The sequence below is a fragment of the Vicugna pacos genome, chromosome 16 (assembly GCF_048564905.1).
Source record: "Vicugna pacos chromosome 16, VicPac4, whole genome shotgun sequence".
Lineage (NCBI taxonomy): Eukaryota > Metazoa > Chordata > Mammalia > Artiodactyla > Camelidae > Vicugna > Vicugna pacos.
Genome location: NC_133002.1, coordinates 49,230,042 through 49,246,541, shown reverse-complemented (window position 1 = coordinate 49,246,541; position 16,500 = coordinate 49,230,042). Strand labels below are relative to the sequence as shown.

At 43.3% G+C, this 16,500-nt stretch overlaps 1 protein-coding gene across 9 annotated transcripts in view; it reads left to right on the top strand.

Annotated features, from left to right (window-relative positions):
• The first annotated feature begins 7,812 nt into the window (after positions 1 to 7,812).
• Positions 7,813 to 16,500, top strand: part of MARCHF10 (membrane associated ring-CH-type finger 10) — a 77,792-nt gene continuing 69,104 nt past the window's right edge. For 3 of the 9 annotated variants that reach the window (XR_012059774.1, XM_072939370.1, XM_072939369.1), the window contains exons 1-2: positions 7,813 to 8,090; positions 14,865 to 14,971. Coding sequence is in view for 7 of the 9 variants with exons in the window: in XM_072939370.1 (XP_072795471.1) it covers positions 14,882 to 14,971 (90 nt within the window). In the remaining 2 variants the exon portion in view is untranslated. The remainder of the gene's footprint in view (positions 8,091 to 14,864; positions 14,972 to 16,500) is intronic. The other 6 variants (XM_072939372.1, XM_072939371.1, XM_072939374.1 and 3 more) reach the window with 4 other exon arrangements.

The following is a 16,500-nucleotide window of genomic DNA, read 5'->3' as shown; positions in this document are numbered from 1 at the left end:
CTAGTGTTCACTCAGAATCCTTGTCCGAACAGCTATAACATCTCTCTGTGGTTGTGGGGACACACACACACACACACACACACACACACACACGAATATGTTTTAAATTGCTTAATTGCTTTTAAAATTTTAAAGTAAACACACTGAAATGATTATGAGGCATCTGTATAATGTATCCAGTGCAAGCCTGCCTCGATAAGAGCTATCTGAGAAACTAAATCACATCAATGCAAGAATAGCAATGAGCCAATTGATGAAATATTGCATTAGCAACGGCCTCTGACCCCGTATGATGCCAACCAAACGCTTTTCCCTCTCTTTGTAATTTAATCATTTTCAGTTAAATTAATTTCTTAAATTCCACTCAGATAAGCCTCCTGTGTTAAACACACACACACAGCCCTCCAGGTGTAGGTAAAATAAAGGACAAACTATACTCTGGATGTGACTCTCTCCCTCTGCTTGATTTTGGAAATGGACAGTATCTTTTTTTTTTCTATATCTGATAAGAATTTTCCATAACTTCTTCCTGCTAATGTGTGATGTCAGGGGCTCCCTGCAATACCCCAAGACAGAGACTCTGTCACCACAATACAAAACTATGAAAATGCAGCCATAAGAGGCCCTACTGTGTCTCTGGCCTTTTTTTCTCTCTTTTTTCAAAAATTTAACATACACTAACTGGCTGGGAAGGTGGCTTTGTCGAGGTAGCAACTCTAAGAAGAGTGCTAACAAGTCCGTTCTGCACGTCTGTGCTCAGGCTTGCTGGGGGGGCTGTATTCCACACACATCCAGGAATTTGTTTGAGGACTGAGCGTGGTTAAGTAATGTTTCAAGAATGTTCTCTCATTATCCTGACTCAGAGGGTGCTGTGAGCCAAGAAGGGAGGCCGCACAGTGATACCTTCTGTTCCGTCTGGTTTTCAAGAACTGTCTTCCATGGCGCTGATGCCCGTGGACTGATGTCACTGAGCTTCATTGCTTCACATCTTCTCTTTACAGGGCGAGAGCAGGAGCCCTTTTTCCTGTTGACATTTTTAAAACTGGGTGATCTCAGAGCTGGTGGGTGGAGGGAGGGGAGGGGGAGCAGAGCGTGGAGGAGAGGCAAGAGGAACCCGGGAAGGGACCAGCGTGGAAAGAGAGCAGAGACCCGGCGACTGAAATGACCAGCCAAGAAATTTGCTGGGGAAAACAGAAATCGAAGAGCGGTTTGGCAAGTTCCTCTAGTAATGAGAAAGGCAGAGAGAGAAGAGAGGGGAGATGGGATGAGAAGGGAAAGAAGGGAAGAGGAAGGAGAGGAGGAGGAGGGCAAGAAAGGAAGAAAGAGGGAGTAAAAGGAGCACGACTTGGTGTGTGACAGAAGTGCATCACTAAGGGACATTCTGAGGAAACTCACTGACACCAGAGACTGGAAGTTAAGGATCGGGACAGACTACCCAAGGTGGGCCCTCTGGTCTTGTCTATGCCCTGGAAGTAGAAGAATTAGCTTGATAATTCATCTTTCATCATCGTCTTGTGCCACTGGCCAAGCATGTACTTGAATGACATTTTGACGTTTCCTCAAAGGCTAGAATAGGGATCAAGAGGTCACATCTACCAGTTCTGGTAAGAACCTCCTCACAGGTCTCACATGATTTGTCAGACACGTGCACATATGCACACCTGCACACATAGGCACACAAGTGCAATTATATTCAATAGATTGTGATAATCTATAATGAAAAGAATATATATGTATATAACTGAATCACTGTTCTGTACACCAGAAACTAACACAACATTATGAATCAATTATACTTCAATAACAATAAAAAATTTTTAAACTTAAAAAATAAAGGTCAAAACACTCCATGGCTTTCCATTGTGCTTAGAATAAAACCCAATCCCAAATCTTGCAACCTCACCAGCCTTCCCACACAACAGTCCTCCAGCTATACTGGCTTCCTTTCAGCTCTTGAGTCCCCTAAGCTCTCTCTCACCTCAAGACTTTCCCCATGTTATTTCCTCCACCTGTGCCCCTTTTCCACTCTCAGAGAGCTGGCTCCTCTTCATCCTTCGGGTCTCACCCAGAAAGGCCATCTTGGACCTCTTTGGCTAAATAGGTTCCCATCCTCCCCATCGCCACCCCCAATATCCTCTGTCACTGCACGCTATTAGAGTCTTGGTGCTGATAGCACTTGTCCGTGTGTACTTATTGATTTGTCTACACGTAAATATCCTTGACATCCACCAAAGATTTGCTCATTAAGTGAATGGATAGAGTGTTCTAGATTCACTGGTTGGGGCTGCATTGCTTTGAACACTGGCAGCAGTCCCCAGCATTCCATCTTTAAGCATCTCCTCCTCCTCCCTGCTGCTCCACACCTAGTTCTCAGCCAGACCTCGAAGCTGTTCCTGCTGCCTGTTGATACCCTGAGAGGGCCTCCCCCTGCCCCCAGTTAGAGGGGAATGAAGCATCTTCCTTGGTGGGGGCAGAGGCAATGAGAAGCCACAAAGGGTTAAAGAAGGAAATTAGAGTTAGCAGCTAATCTGATGCTACTTTCATATAACTAGAAAAACAGAAAGAGAATCATAGGGGGGATGGGTATAGCTCCAGTGGTAGAGTGCATGCTTGGCATGCACAAGGTCTTGGGTTCAATCCCCAGTACCTCCTCTAAAAGTAAATAAGTAAATAAACCTAATTTTCTACCCCACTCCCCCAAAAAAAGCAAAGAAAGAGAATCATAAAGGAAAGAGCCCTGAAGAGAAAAGAGTACAGACATTAGAAACAGTCTATGTCAGGAATGAATGCTCTTCTGGGTGGTACAGTCTTGATGACTGGAGATTCACCACCAGCCCCCCAAACCAGCCCTGCCCCTGCTGCTCTAGGAAGCTGCTGTCTGGTTGTTGCTCTGTTTTCTCTCACCTGCTCGGCACTGTTACCCAAAACAAAACTTCATGAAGGTCTAGGAGTTGCTCAGTGCCCTGTTGGTGAGAAGGGTTTGTTGTTGTTGTTGTGTTTGGCCTGAGTATTCATCTGTCCAGAAGCACGTGTAATGATCCCGCGAGATCTCGATGTTGTCATAGATTTCTGAAGCCTGAGTTTTGCTCAGGGCTTGATGATCAGTCCACAAATTACTCTTGGCCAAACATATATGGCTTGAGTTTATCCAAAATCCAAACAAATCAGATACTCCTCCTGGACAGAAGTCAAATTCTTTCCTTTGGTAATAATTTCTCAGAAATTCAGAAAAAGTAGTATGTGTTATGTTCTCAGAGTTCTTGTAATTGCATCCAATCTCACATCAGATGCATCAGTTGTCATAATGAAGGGTTATGAAAAGTCTGAAGCTTCGAACGTGGATAAAGAAATCAAAGCCTGTTTGAACTTTCAAGCAATATCCCAATAAAGTTTAATGTTTGCCATTTCTTTGTAAAACAGCACCACAGACCAGCTACAATTCCAAAAGAGGAAAATTCTAAGGGATTCCTTCCAAAGGACATACTTTTTTTTTTTATTAATTATAGAGAGTTTGCCAATCTCTAATAGAGACTACTTTATCCCACAAGACAATGAGGTCTCAAATATTTGACTTTTGAAACCCAACAGGCATTACTAAATTTCAAATTGTTTATGGATGGCTGCAAGTCCCAAACTGGATACACCCTCACGATTAGGTATGAGGTCATCAAATTTCACTCTCTGAAATTCAGAATAAAATAATACTAATATAAAATTAGCTACAATGGGGCTGGGCTACAGCTCAGTGGAGAGCGTGTGCTTAGCATGCACGAGGTCCTGAGTTCATTTCCCAGTACCTCCATGAAATGAAATGAGCTACCATGATCTTAGCATCATGGGATTAACATTGTTAAGAAATAACAAGTCTTTGGAGATGTTTTATAAATTCATGGGCGCTGTAACTTGGGGTACCCTCAGATTTCAGTAAGGAGAATTAAAGCTACATAATGCACATGATAGTGATAGCTACCATTTGTTGAAGAAGCTTTCATGAGGCAGGCAAAATGCCAGAAACTTTACACTCGCTATTTCATTAGTCCTCACATCAAGCTGGTGAGGAGGCTCTGACTATTCCCGTTGTAACTGTGAGGATCTCAAGGTCTGAAGGGAGCTGAAAGTTGTTCACTATCATACAGTGAGGGTCACTGATGGGACTCTAACCCAGGTCTTCTCAACTCCAAACTATGTTGTTAATGGCATAATTGGAAGAGAAATGGTCCCATAAAGTTGAGCAAAAAGGCGGTTAACTGAAACAAAGATGTGGTTAAAAAAAATTTCCTAAAGCTTTCAGGTGAATAGTCCAAATCAGTTATCCAGACAAATATCTCTGGAGGGAAGGTTAGTCCTTAAGGCCTCCTCAGCCTGCCAGAGACATCCCTTAAGAATGCTCAATTCCCTTTGATCTAATTCAATATTCACCAAACCTTCTGATCTTTACTATGATCCCCTGGGGATGCCTTTCCACCAGGAGGGAGTACCTGGTACACATGACCATGGTCAGCTTTATTTTCTGGGATAAAATAACAACTTAATCAGGTGGAGGACATTTAGTTTCTGCTGAGTGGAATTACTGGGAATCAGTTCATAAAAAGATCAACTCTAAATTAACTAAAACAGCATTTCCAATCTTACAAAACCAAGGACCCAGTCCTGGGTCTTCTATGACTTCCACCAAAATGTATACACATAGACCAGAGGGCTCACCTTGAAACAGCCTACCAAGCTCTTTAGTCATCTTAATGACATCAATAAAGGACCATTTTTAATGAGCGACATTAAGAGATGGTCACATCGCATACCCACAGTCTGGCCAAATGTATCTCTGGGATGAATGCAGAATATCACAACAGACCATGGCATGTTGAATAAGCCATTAGCCAGTTTTGCAAATTAATCAGATGAACCCCCTGCAGAGAGAGGCCCTGGAGGAGAACCCATGAAGGGGACTATCATCCTTTCTCAGGAAAGTCACTCCCAGAGATTCTTTCTGTAAACCATCTGCCACGGCACACATCTTGTGCACTGAATGAAGGCAACGTCACCTCATTGGCTTCAACTGATGAGAACAGAAGCCCATTAGACATGGCAAGGCCCAAGGTCAAAAATAACCATGTCGTATATGAGGGAGTCCATCTCCTTCTGAGGCTACTTGGCATGAAGCTCTATGCCCATCAGTGATTAGACAGTGACAAAGAGACCCAGTTAGACTCTCTCTCTCTCCCTTAGGAAGAGGAAATACTAGATGAACAAAGAGAGCATGGGTTTTTCCAGATCAAGTGAGTAGCTTGGCCAGGTCTCCACGGGGCGCCCGTCCCTTGGGAGGCTTAGAATGCACAGCTGCCCCTCTGGACAGCTTACTCGTTGCACTGAGTTAAATATTTCCCTCAAAAATGTGATTTCCAAAACCAAATATGAGGTCGACTTCTGAAATTTTTTACTTGAAATTGCCCTTTGCAGAACTGTTAGACTAAAGAACTTCTTGACGCTTATTTGCAAGCACCAAATAGCTCAGTCATTAGATTCCACTTAAGTCTAAGTTTTTTTTTCTTCACTTATTTTTCATCTATCAGGGACACTGTGCAAAGAGCAGTGAAGAACAGGATCCTTTCCCCAACCAGGAATTGTTTTTCTTCCTCACTTCACTATTTCACTTCTTTAGCACTTTGCTCTTAAATGCTATAACTAATCCTATTTGTAATTTGCAGGTTAAGCTCAAGTTTACTCATTAAACACTAAGCTAGGAGTTGCTCAGTAATTTTTTTACAGGCTGACCTCTGGCACTCTCATCCTCTTTCAAGGGCACCATGATTCTTTTCATAGAACTTAAATTTCAGAAATTTCTTTGAAATGTAGGAGAGTTTAAAACTGGGACATGAAGCAACATCTCCAAACCTTGTAACTTAAAAATCTTTAAATATTTCTGGTTGACAATCATATGCCTTAAATACAATCTTTAAATGTGCCTCAGAAAGTAAAGTTACTGATTAGTGAGTGCTGACTGTACACCCAGTATCACATGAAGTGCTTCATCTGTCCTGCCTCATTTAATCCCCACAGCAATCTTTAGAGGTAGAAAGTATTATTTCATACAGATGCTGAAATGGAAGGAGAAAAATCTGGGTCCAATATGTACCAAGGTGCTTTTCTGACTAGGAGACAACACAGAGGAATTAGAAGCCCTGCTTTGAACCCTGGTCTGTTACTTACCACTTCTCTTCAACTATTTCACCTGGGTTTCAACTTCCTTCTCTGTTAATCATCAATCATTATAATTATTTTTATTTGAGGGGGATCTTAGCTCCAACAGAACAAACTTTCTACCTACTATTTCACTATTATAGTTTCAATCCAGTGTGTCTTAGAGGTTTTGCATGTTCAAGCATCTCTTTTTGAAAAGCAAAAACCATGGGGAGAGGTCTTAGGTTAGTACTCATCAGTTAAAGCTTCAATTATCAGTTAATGTTTTAATAAGGACTTACTTGGTAGCTAGCTGAGAACAAGAACAGAATGTGGGTAGGGCTACTAGAGATGGAAAGGTACTAGGGATTGCTGAAGGACCGATGAAGGTTGGATGACAAAGTGCCCAAAACAAAGACTTCATCTAAGTATATCTCATCTGAGCTCTGCGTGGCTCAGGATATGCCTCAGAAGTTGGTGTGAAGGCAGGGAGTGATGTTCAGTGTGTAATACGGTCTCATCTGGCTGAAGTATGAGCGAAGTGCTAAATGAGGAAAACCAAGAACATGAGCCCTGGGGAGAGGATTTAATTCCCCAGAGAGTGAAAAATTTTGAGAGCTTTATAGCAGGGGCCTGATGACATTGGATCTATACTGATATAGAACAGGGGAAATGGTGGGGAGAAGGTGTGGAAGATGGGGGTCCAGGGTGTGGTTAAGAGGACCTTATAATAATCCAGTTAAGAGGTTAGGGAGCCCAAAACCAGGGTGGTGGTGGTGGTAAGAACAGAAAGGAGGGTGTGATGATGTAGGGGACTTGGGGGATTGCCCAGAAGACACCCAAACCACAGACACCGAGGTATTCTGGGCACTGATGAAAGCTCCAAGAATTTCTATTCTCCTTTTCCCCTATTCTCTACCCAGTCAAAAATGTCCTAACTTGACCTCAGCTGGCAAATTATTGAATGCCTAAATACACACAATAAATGGAAGAGACTCATCTTTGCCTATGAAAACCACAGACAGAAATAAACCTGGCAGAGAGTGAGTCTAGCACAGGTTCCGGTGCCTTCTTTCCAAATCTGTGGGCACTGGTCTAAACCTCTAAGAACCTCCTTCCTTGGGAAAGGCAGCCAAGAGTACTGATAAACAGGAGATAACTGGGTTCCTGTCTCAGTTCTGCTGCTGATGGGGTGCCTCGCTTCATCGTTTATTTCATCCTTTTTATGTTGGAGCAGACATTTCAGAGATTCCCCTGCACAGCTCAAACTCCAGGGCTGCACTGTCTTTCCCTCTCCCAGTGTATTGCCTTTAATATTATTTTATTCAGTTGAAAATACGTTCCTCTCTGGTTTTCTAACCTCATTCTTTGTAAAGCACAGCACTGATTCAGGGCAGAGTGAAAGCCTCGATATCTGGGTGTGGGCTTTGAACATCAAGACAAAGCCAATCTGCCTCCTTCTTCGGCATCTCTTCTCCGCTTGCCGCCATCACCGCTTTGCCTCCTGACCGCATCCAGACTAGTTCCCACGGCAACCGGCGGGGCGCCCACGTCCGGGCTCAGGACCGCCAGGCCGCAGCCCCGCCCCGCCCCCCCCCGGGCCGCGCTCGCAGCACCCGGCTCCCGCGCGAGGAGGGAGGAGGCCCGGTTGCCAAGGAAACGGGAGGACGCCAGGCAGCCGCCCCCACAGCCACCGCCCCTAGAAAGCCCGGGCCACCGCCGCTAAAAGCTGCCTCCGGGGAGGAGGAAGAAGAGGGGGCGGTAGAGGGAGGGGAGAAGAGAGGAGAGAAGGAAGAGGAGCACAAGGACGGCCCTCGCGCGATTGATGGGCTGCTCCCCCGCCCTGGACCAGCCCGCCTGCGCCGTCCCTCGGCCCCTTTAGCCCCTCGCAAGGGGAAGAACTGACTGGCAAGGTAACGGCCCGGTCAGCCCGGACCGCTCCCGCCGCGCCAGCGACCGGGCGGCCCCTGGTCCTCCGAAGAAGTAGGGGGAGGAGATGGGGACCACCTTTCATTTCGACTTCTACGATTCTGTAGGGAAATCAGGCCTGAAGCCTGGAGGCCTGGCCGCTCCCTCCTTCCGGCTGACCACAGTCCCCGTATTTTTCTGCCTCAAAGGCACAGGTTTCGGGGACTCTGGGATCATTTATTTGCCCAATGGCAGTCGACCCGCCCGTACATAACTTTCCCGCAGACTCTCCTGGGGTCCAGGTCCAGGAGAATATACACTGACCACAGCCCCTCGGGTTTTTGAGTACGACATTATTGATATTGTTGACAGCATCAGATTGCTTGTCCAGCCTGTGACATCCCCACTCAGCCCCAAAGTTTCCCAAGTACACGTCGAGTCTCTCTCTTCTGGGCTTGATGGTCAGTGTCTGACCTCCCAGCTCTTTCCCAGTTTCACAATAAAATGAAGAGTCACCGCCAAAGAGCTTTTCTTACAAGCCCTTTACAGCACAACACTCCTCTTGGATCTCCTGAGCCAAACTACCTGGAATAGCCAGACCACCTACCCTCACCCCTCTTGATTCCCTCTTTTTTTCTCTTGGTCCTAGTATTCTCTCAGTAGCGGAGTGGTAGGAAAATTGAGCCCAAATCACTCATCTTTGTAGCTTACTCAAAACATTTTTATAAGTTAAGATGTTTAAACTCTTAAGATTTTTTAAAGCTAAATTTAAACAAATTCTGTCATCTTTGTCATTACAAATTAATTAATTATGTAAAAGGATGAATAAGGTCTCCTGCAATCCTTCTTCCAAGCACCCAGTTATAGAAAAGGGAAATTCATAAATCTGATTGTCAAATATGAACATAGTCATTTAGGTTTTGGTTCAAAGGAACATTCAACCTAAAGAGAGGCTTACATTGACATTTTTCTTTGTGACCGGACCAATAAAATATTTACTTTAATAAGAACATAGTAAGAAAACAGTGAAATCCCTTAATTGTTCATAAAAAGAACTCCCTTTGAATCATTTCTTTTGCCAAACGTGGCCAGAAAACAAGAAGAAAGCATCAATGATTTTTTAGAGAACTGAAAGGAATATATTCTGCAATTAGACTTTTTTCTCCTTAGTCTGGGGAATTCAATTTTGAATTCATTGGAAATGTACACTAGAGAGGAATACATATGTCACAAAGTTCTTAGAATATTTCTGACCGAAATTTCACAGATACAGAATTTTGAGGCCAAGAAAAATCATTCACTCTCACTTTCAGCAAAGCAAGTCTCCTTTCCCACATGCCTCCTACTCCCTTCTCCTTTCCTGCTCCTTCTCCCTATTTAACATGGCTGCTTATGTTGATTTCTAAAGCACAAATTTGGCACAATATGTTATCATTGGAGACTTAGAAGCGTGCATAACCATGAGAAGATGTTAAATTGAGAAGCAGTTCAAAGGTGACAAATAGAAGAGAACACAGAATGCTATTTTAGAAACACCCGCCCTGCCCACATTTTTTATTATCACTCTCCTCCCCTCCACCTGTCTATTTGCTAAGGAAAAATTTTTGGCTTCAAATGGCCATCTGGTTAAGTAGGCCCACATTCGCCGAGCTCCACGAATTAAGCATTATCTCAGCTGGATTTATTTCCATCCAGTTATTTCTATTTTGTGTTCATCGTGGTCAGTTTTTTGAACCTGCAGAACAATATGAAGTTCAAGTGACACTTCAGAAACGTGGAGAATGTTTGCCTAAACCAGGGTAATCCACCTACCATCTCATTCCTCTATCTCCAATAATCTGTTTCCTTGGGGCCTGGAGCATTTGTTCTATCTCCCAAAGTACTGATGTATTTAAGAGATTACAGGTGGCACCATGATGCTTCTAAATATTTGTATTATAATAGAGTACAGTAGTAGAGAGTTTAGGGGAGGGCAAAGAGACTTCTGTAGGCAATTTTAAAGTCCTTTATTTGGTAGGTGATTGTGAAGTCAGAGGTAACCTAGCAAGGAGTAATTCAAATAGTGTAATTTCCTACCTATTTAGACAAAGTGATTTCATGCCTCTTGACTTAGAAGCCCCCTCAAAATAACACTGCATTAAAGCCAGGCTAGATTAGCTGTCTTTTCTATGTTAATTTTGTAACCAAAATGTATCAGCCAAGTGGACTCTGGGACGTATTCCTTTAGTGACCGTTAACATATTTTCATTATGAATCCTTATGCCTTCTGCCTGATTAATATTCAGAAAGGCTTCTCTTTCCAACAGTAGCAGCAAGGGTTCATCCTTCTGCCTGTTTTAACATGATTGTCTTCTGAAAAGTATAACTTTATTCTATGCAGATACAAATTTATATGAAAAGTTAAAAGTGGTCTTTTAGAGTTCCATAAATGACTATTAAAATGTTCAGAGATAAAATTTAGGCTTTGTGTGTCATCGGTGGCACTACCTATTGGGTTGTAGTGTTAGATTCTGACTCAATGACCAGCTTTCTATACTTGAGAGAAAATAACCCCTGAGGGACCAACATAAGTTGCTAGATATATTGTTCAGGGCTCAGTGTTAAACCTGACAAGAGTTCACAGTGACCAGACCAGACACTGGGTCACCATGGGTCAAGGGCAGCCTGATGCTGCCAATATCTGTACAACTGGAGAAAGAAAAAAATTTTTAAAATAAAAAAACAGAATAGGGAAGAAAAGCCTTAGAATGTAGACACCTGAGCACAGGGATGTCATCTGTCTTATCTTGCTGTCTCCCCAGAGCCTAGAGTAGCACCTATCACATGATTGTCATTTAAAAATGTGTAGGAGAGAAGAATCACGCTGGAGGCATCACACTGATTTCAAACTATATTACAAATCTACAGTAATCAAACTCATGTGATCTTGGCAGAAAAACAGACACATAGATGAATGGAACAGAACAGAGAGCCAGAAATAAACCCACACATGTATGATCAACCAACTTACAACAGAGGAGCCAAGAATATACAATGGGGAAAAGACAGCCTCTTCAATAAATGGTTGGGAAAACTGGACAAACGCATTCAAAAGAATGAAACTGGATTCCTACCTTACACCATACACAAAAATCAACTCAAAATAGATTAAGTAATTGAACAAAAGACCTAAAGCCATAAAACTCCTAGAAGAAAAGAAAGGCGGTAAGGTCCTTGATACTGGTCCTGCCAATGATTTTTCTTTTTAATGTGACACCAAAAGCAAAGGCAACAAAAGCAAAAATCAACAAGTGGAACTACGTCAAACTAAAAAGCTTCTGCACAGCAAAGGAAACCATCAACAAATTGAAAAGGCAACCCACAGAATCAGAGAAAATATTTGCAAATCATGTATCTAATAAGGGTTTAATATCCAAAATATATAAAGAACTCATACAACTCAATAGCAAATACGCAAACAACCCAACTAAAAAATGGGCGGAAGATCTGAACAGACTTTTTTCCAAAGAAGATATACAGGTGGCCAACAGGTACATGAAAAGGTGCTCAACATCACTAATCATCAGGGGAATGTAAATCAAAACCACAATGAGCTATCACCTTACATTTCTTAGAATGGCTTTTATCAAAAAGATAAGAAATAACAAGTGTTGGCAGGGATGTGGAAAAAAGAAAACCCTTGTATACTGTTGGTAGGAATGTAAATTGGTGCAGCCATTATGGAAAACAGTATGGAGGTTCCTCCAAAAAATAAAAAATGGAGCTACATACGATACAACAATTATCCAAAGGAAATGAAAATACTAACTCAAAAAGATATATGCACCCCTATGTTCATTGCAGCATTTTTTTACAATAGCCAAGACATGGAAGCAATGTAAGAGTCTATCAATGGATGAATGGATAAAGAAAATGTGGTATGTATGTTTATGTGTGTGTATATATATATATATATATATATATACATATGTACATCTACAAAAAAGAAGGAAATCTTGGCATTTGTGACATCATGGATTGACTTTGAGGGCATTACGCTAAGTGAAATAAGTCAGACAGAGAAAGATAAATACTGTATGATCTCACTCATATGTGGAATCTAAAAAATGAAACAAAACAACTGAACTCATAGATACAGAGAACAGACTGGTGGTTGCCAGAGGCGTGGAGTAGGAAGTGGGTGAAATGGGTGAAGGGGTCTGAAAAGTACAAACTTCTAGTTATAAAATGAATAAGTACTGAGGATGTGATGTACAGCATGGTGGCCATAGTTAATAATACGGTATATTTGAAATTTCGTAAGAGAGTAGATCTTAAAAGTTCTGATCACAAGAAGGAAAAAAAAATGTAACTCTGTGGACTGGCAGATATTAACTAGACTTACTGTGCTGAACATTTTGTAATACATACAAATATCACTGTATACCTGAAACTAATGTTATATGTCAGTTATAGCTCAGTAAAATAAATAAATTTGTCAAAATAAATGAAAGAGCTTCCCTGGACCATAAACAGGAACAGTGTGGGAACTTTGATGACCTTACAGATGAGTTCTAGCAGACTCGCTATGAACAGAGCCATTTAATAACTCAAAATTTTGGTCCTAAATTTAGACCACACCAGCCAGAGCCAAACTTCTTGAAAGCGTCACCTCTGCTCACTTACCTCTCATTTACACAACTCAGTGCAATCTGTCTTCAGCCCCGTCACTCCACTAAATGCTCTCACTGAGATTATTCACTCCTCCTTGAAACATGCACTTCTCAGCATCTATGAAACTGCACCCACCAGGATTTCGGTTTTCCTCCCACCTCTCTGGCTTCTTTTCAGAGTTTCTCTTCCATTACCCACCTGTTCTTAAAATCGAGTGTTCTTCAGAATTTTGCCCTGGGTCGTCCTCCTCTTTTCAGTATTCATTCTGCCTGCAACTTCATTTGTCACCAGAAATGCCCGTGATGCCCGATTCTTTATTTCTCTAATCTGCTTCAGAGCTCTACATCTAACTGCCTGCTTGACATCTCTATTTGCTGTCCCCCAGCCCCTTCAAACTCCACATTGTTTTCTCACCAACCTGCTGCTCCTTCCAAGTTTTCTGAATGGAATGTTGGCACTGACCAGCCAGCTGCCCGAGCCAGTAACGTGGGCAGATTCCTTTACTCCTCCGTCTCCCACCCCGTCCACCTTGTCTCCAGGTCCTAATGGTTTTCTCTCCTGAGTGTCCATTGAGTCCATCAGGATTACAGTGTGGCCACAGATGGGAGACCCTCTGGGTTCAAATCCCAGCTCTTCCGCTTACTAGCTCTGTCACTTTAGGCAGGTTACTTCATCCTTCTGTGCTTCAGTTTCCTCATCTGCCAGACAGAGGTATAATTCCTGCCTCATAGAGTGAGCATGGAGATCGCATGAGTTCATAAGTGTCAGTGTTGAGAACAGTTCTTAGCACCTCCGGAGGAGACTCAGTCAACAGTAGCTATGACCTCTTCCTCCTCCTCCTTCCCTCCCCTGTGGCCACCCCAGTGTGGTCACATCTTACCTGGATTATTCCAACATACCGCCCCCCATGGTCTTTCCACTTCGATTCTTACCCCACTCCCCAACTCTCCACCCAGTCTCCACACTACAGCTGAAGGAACCTTTTAAAAATGCAAATCTAATCATGCCCCGCCCCAGCTGGAACCTTCCAGGGGCTCTATGTGGCCCTTTGAATCATGACCTTCAAGGTCAAGGCCCCTCGTGAGCTGCCCTCCAGCCCTGCTATTGTTGTTCTCTCTCTCTCTGCTCCAGCCATCCCCCTATTCCTCGTCCACATCAGCCCCTCCTGCCCTGAAGCCCTGATACCTACTGTCCTTTCTGCCCAAGATCCTGTCTGTTCCCACTTTGGGCCTAGCTCACCCCTTGGCAACCCCAATGTCATTTCCTAAGGAAAATCTTGCCTCCCAGACCATGCTCTACCCTCCCCTGGTAACACGTCCTCAGAGGACCCCATATTTCTGCTCCATCGCGCTTATCGCCATTAGGGCTCACCTGTCAGTGTTCAAAGAGCTGGGATTTGAACCCAGAGACTCTTACGCCAGTGCCCACGCTCTAATCATGATGGAGTCAAGGGATACTCAGGAGAGACAATCATCTGGAACAGCTTTTTACATGGAGGGGGCAGCAGAGGGAAGAGGAAGGAGAAAGATGCCCAGGTTATTGGCTTGAGCAGCTGGCTGGTCAATGCTGACAGTCCCTTTGCAAAATTCCAGAGGAGGAGCAGGTTGGTGAGGAAATAATGTGGATCCTGAAGGGGCTGGGGGACAGCAATAGTCAGTGTCCGTCCTCCACCCTAGGTTGTAGCAACACAAAGGCCGGGGCTGCCGCCTTGCTGAGTGCTAGTGCCTGAGCTGGAATAGGGCTGCGATCGTTGCAGAGTAAGTGAGCTTAAGTCACCAGGGGCTCATAACTTTGGTCCTTGCTAACTTAACTAAGTTCTTGAGTTTACTTTTTTCTCAGGTCTGAATCACGTGTCTGCCAATCTAACTCCCCTCGAATAACCAGGACAGGCTCACTGAAGCCAGCTGATGAATGTGGCTGCATTATTTATGCCTGGAACAGGAGGGCTGTAAGGCCAGCAACACCCATACAAAGAGCCCTTTCATCCTGAAAGGAGCATCTGTGCCTTTCAAACAATGGAAATTAGATTAATTAGAGAATAAAAGCAATTATACTAAGATAAATCCAAATACGGCAAAGCAACGAAGGATTATATCACAATCCATTTATTTATCTTTTATATGCAGGTCGAGGATTAAGAATCATGTTGCATGAAGCAAAGGACAGGCAGAAGTTCGTCAGTGATGTTCAATATCTGCGAGACATGCAGCACAAGGTCGACTCCGAATATCAGGTAATTGCAGAAAACCAGAATTATCTTCCACCTTCACTTACAGTATTATGAGAGAGTTTAGGACACAGCATCAGTATATGATAAGCAGTGTTAGTTTTCCAAACCCACACTTATTAACTATGCGATCATGAAAAGCCACTTTACCTCACTGAGTCTCAGTTTCCTTATCTGTACAATGGGGATAATTGGACCCACCTGAGAATATTGTCATGGAAATGAAATAACACTCTCCAAATATTTAGCACAGAGTTTGGCACACAACCCTTACCAACAAATGACCTCAGGGCCTAGATCTGATAAATCCACCATCAAGAAAAAAGACACGAAGGAGTTAACTGGGTGGTCCTACCATTTATAAAATAATCCTTCCATCCTCAGTTGTCACCCTGCCAGAAGCAAGGTGGTTGGCACATTCTACAACAAGCTAACTATTTATCACCCTAGTTACAGTGTTTACGTGCAAAAACAAAACAGACAGGGAGCCTGAGGAGTCATGATGTAATTACCCAGAGCTGGCATAGGACAGTCTTGCCAGACTGGGTTGTGGGATTCTGGGAGCAGTTAGAAAGTGTCACTCAGCCCGCTGGCTGCAGGTCAGCCCCCGCGGATCGGGGAGGCACATCCTAAGCCTCAGCTGAGGACTGAAAAGCACTCCTCTAAAGACAAGGCAGAACTGCCGCTCTCAGGGTTTTCTCCCTCTGAGCAATTTCAGATATAGCCGAACCTCCCAGGTCACCAAGGAAACCAGGCCTCACTTAGTAACCTGATTTCACCTGTATCGCACAGCTTAGCTCTGGGCCTGGAAATGGAGTCAGCAATTTCCTCCCACCACTTGTCAACTCACCTCCAAGGCTATAAACGTGAGGGAGTTTCTGTACAATAAATAAGATGGTAAACAACCGAACGGGTCACACTGGGAGTCCCTCTACTTTTCACAAAGATGCCTCTGCCACGAGGCCCACGTTTGGAAATCCTTGTTTGAAATTGTCTCTAGAACAGGAGCATAAGAAAATCAGTCTTATTATTTGATGGTTTCCACTGAAGAAAATTACACAACTGTGTGGCTTGGAGCCACTGCAGCTTCATTTTCTAATCTCATTTGAGCTTTCAACACTGTCCTTGTTAATAAGGACACTGTCAACACTGTCCTTATAAATAACAATATTTATTAAGTGCTACTACATCCTGATCAAAGTCCCTTCTCTCCTGGAGTTCTTATATTCTAGGATTGAGAAACAAACTACACACACAAGTAAATTAACATGTAAGACAATATAATATATGATAAATATCATGAGGCAAATAAAACAGAAGTAATGGAGATGGGGTGATGCAACTTTACACAGGCAGGGAAGCCTCTTTGAGGAAGTAACATTTGGTCATGGAGCAGGAGGACAGCAAGTGCAAAGGCCCTGAGGCAGAAACTAACTTGGAGCACTGGACAAAAGGCCAGAGTGGCTGAAACAGTAAGTGAGGGTGTGGAAGAGGTAGATAGGGCCCGATCATGTCAAGCCTCTTAGGACAAAGTT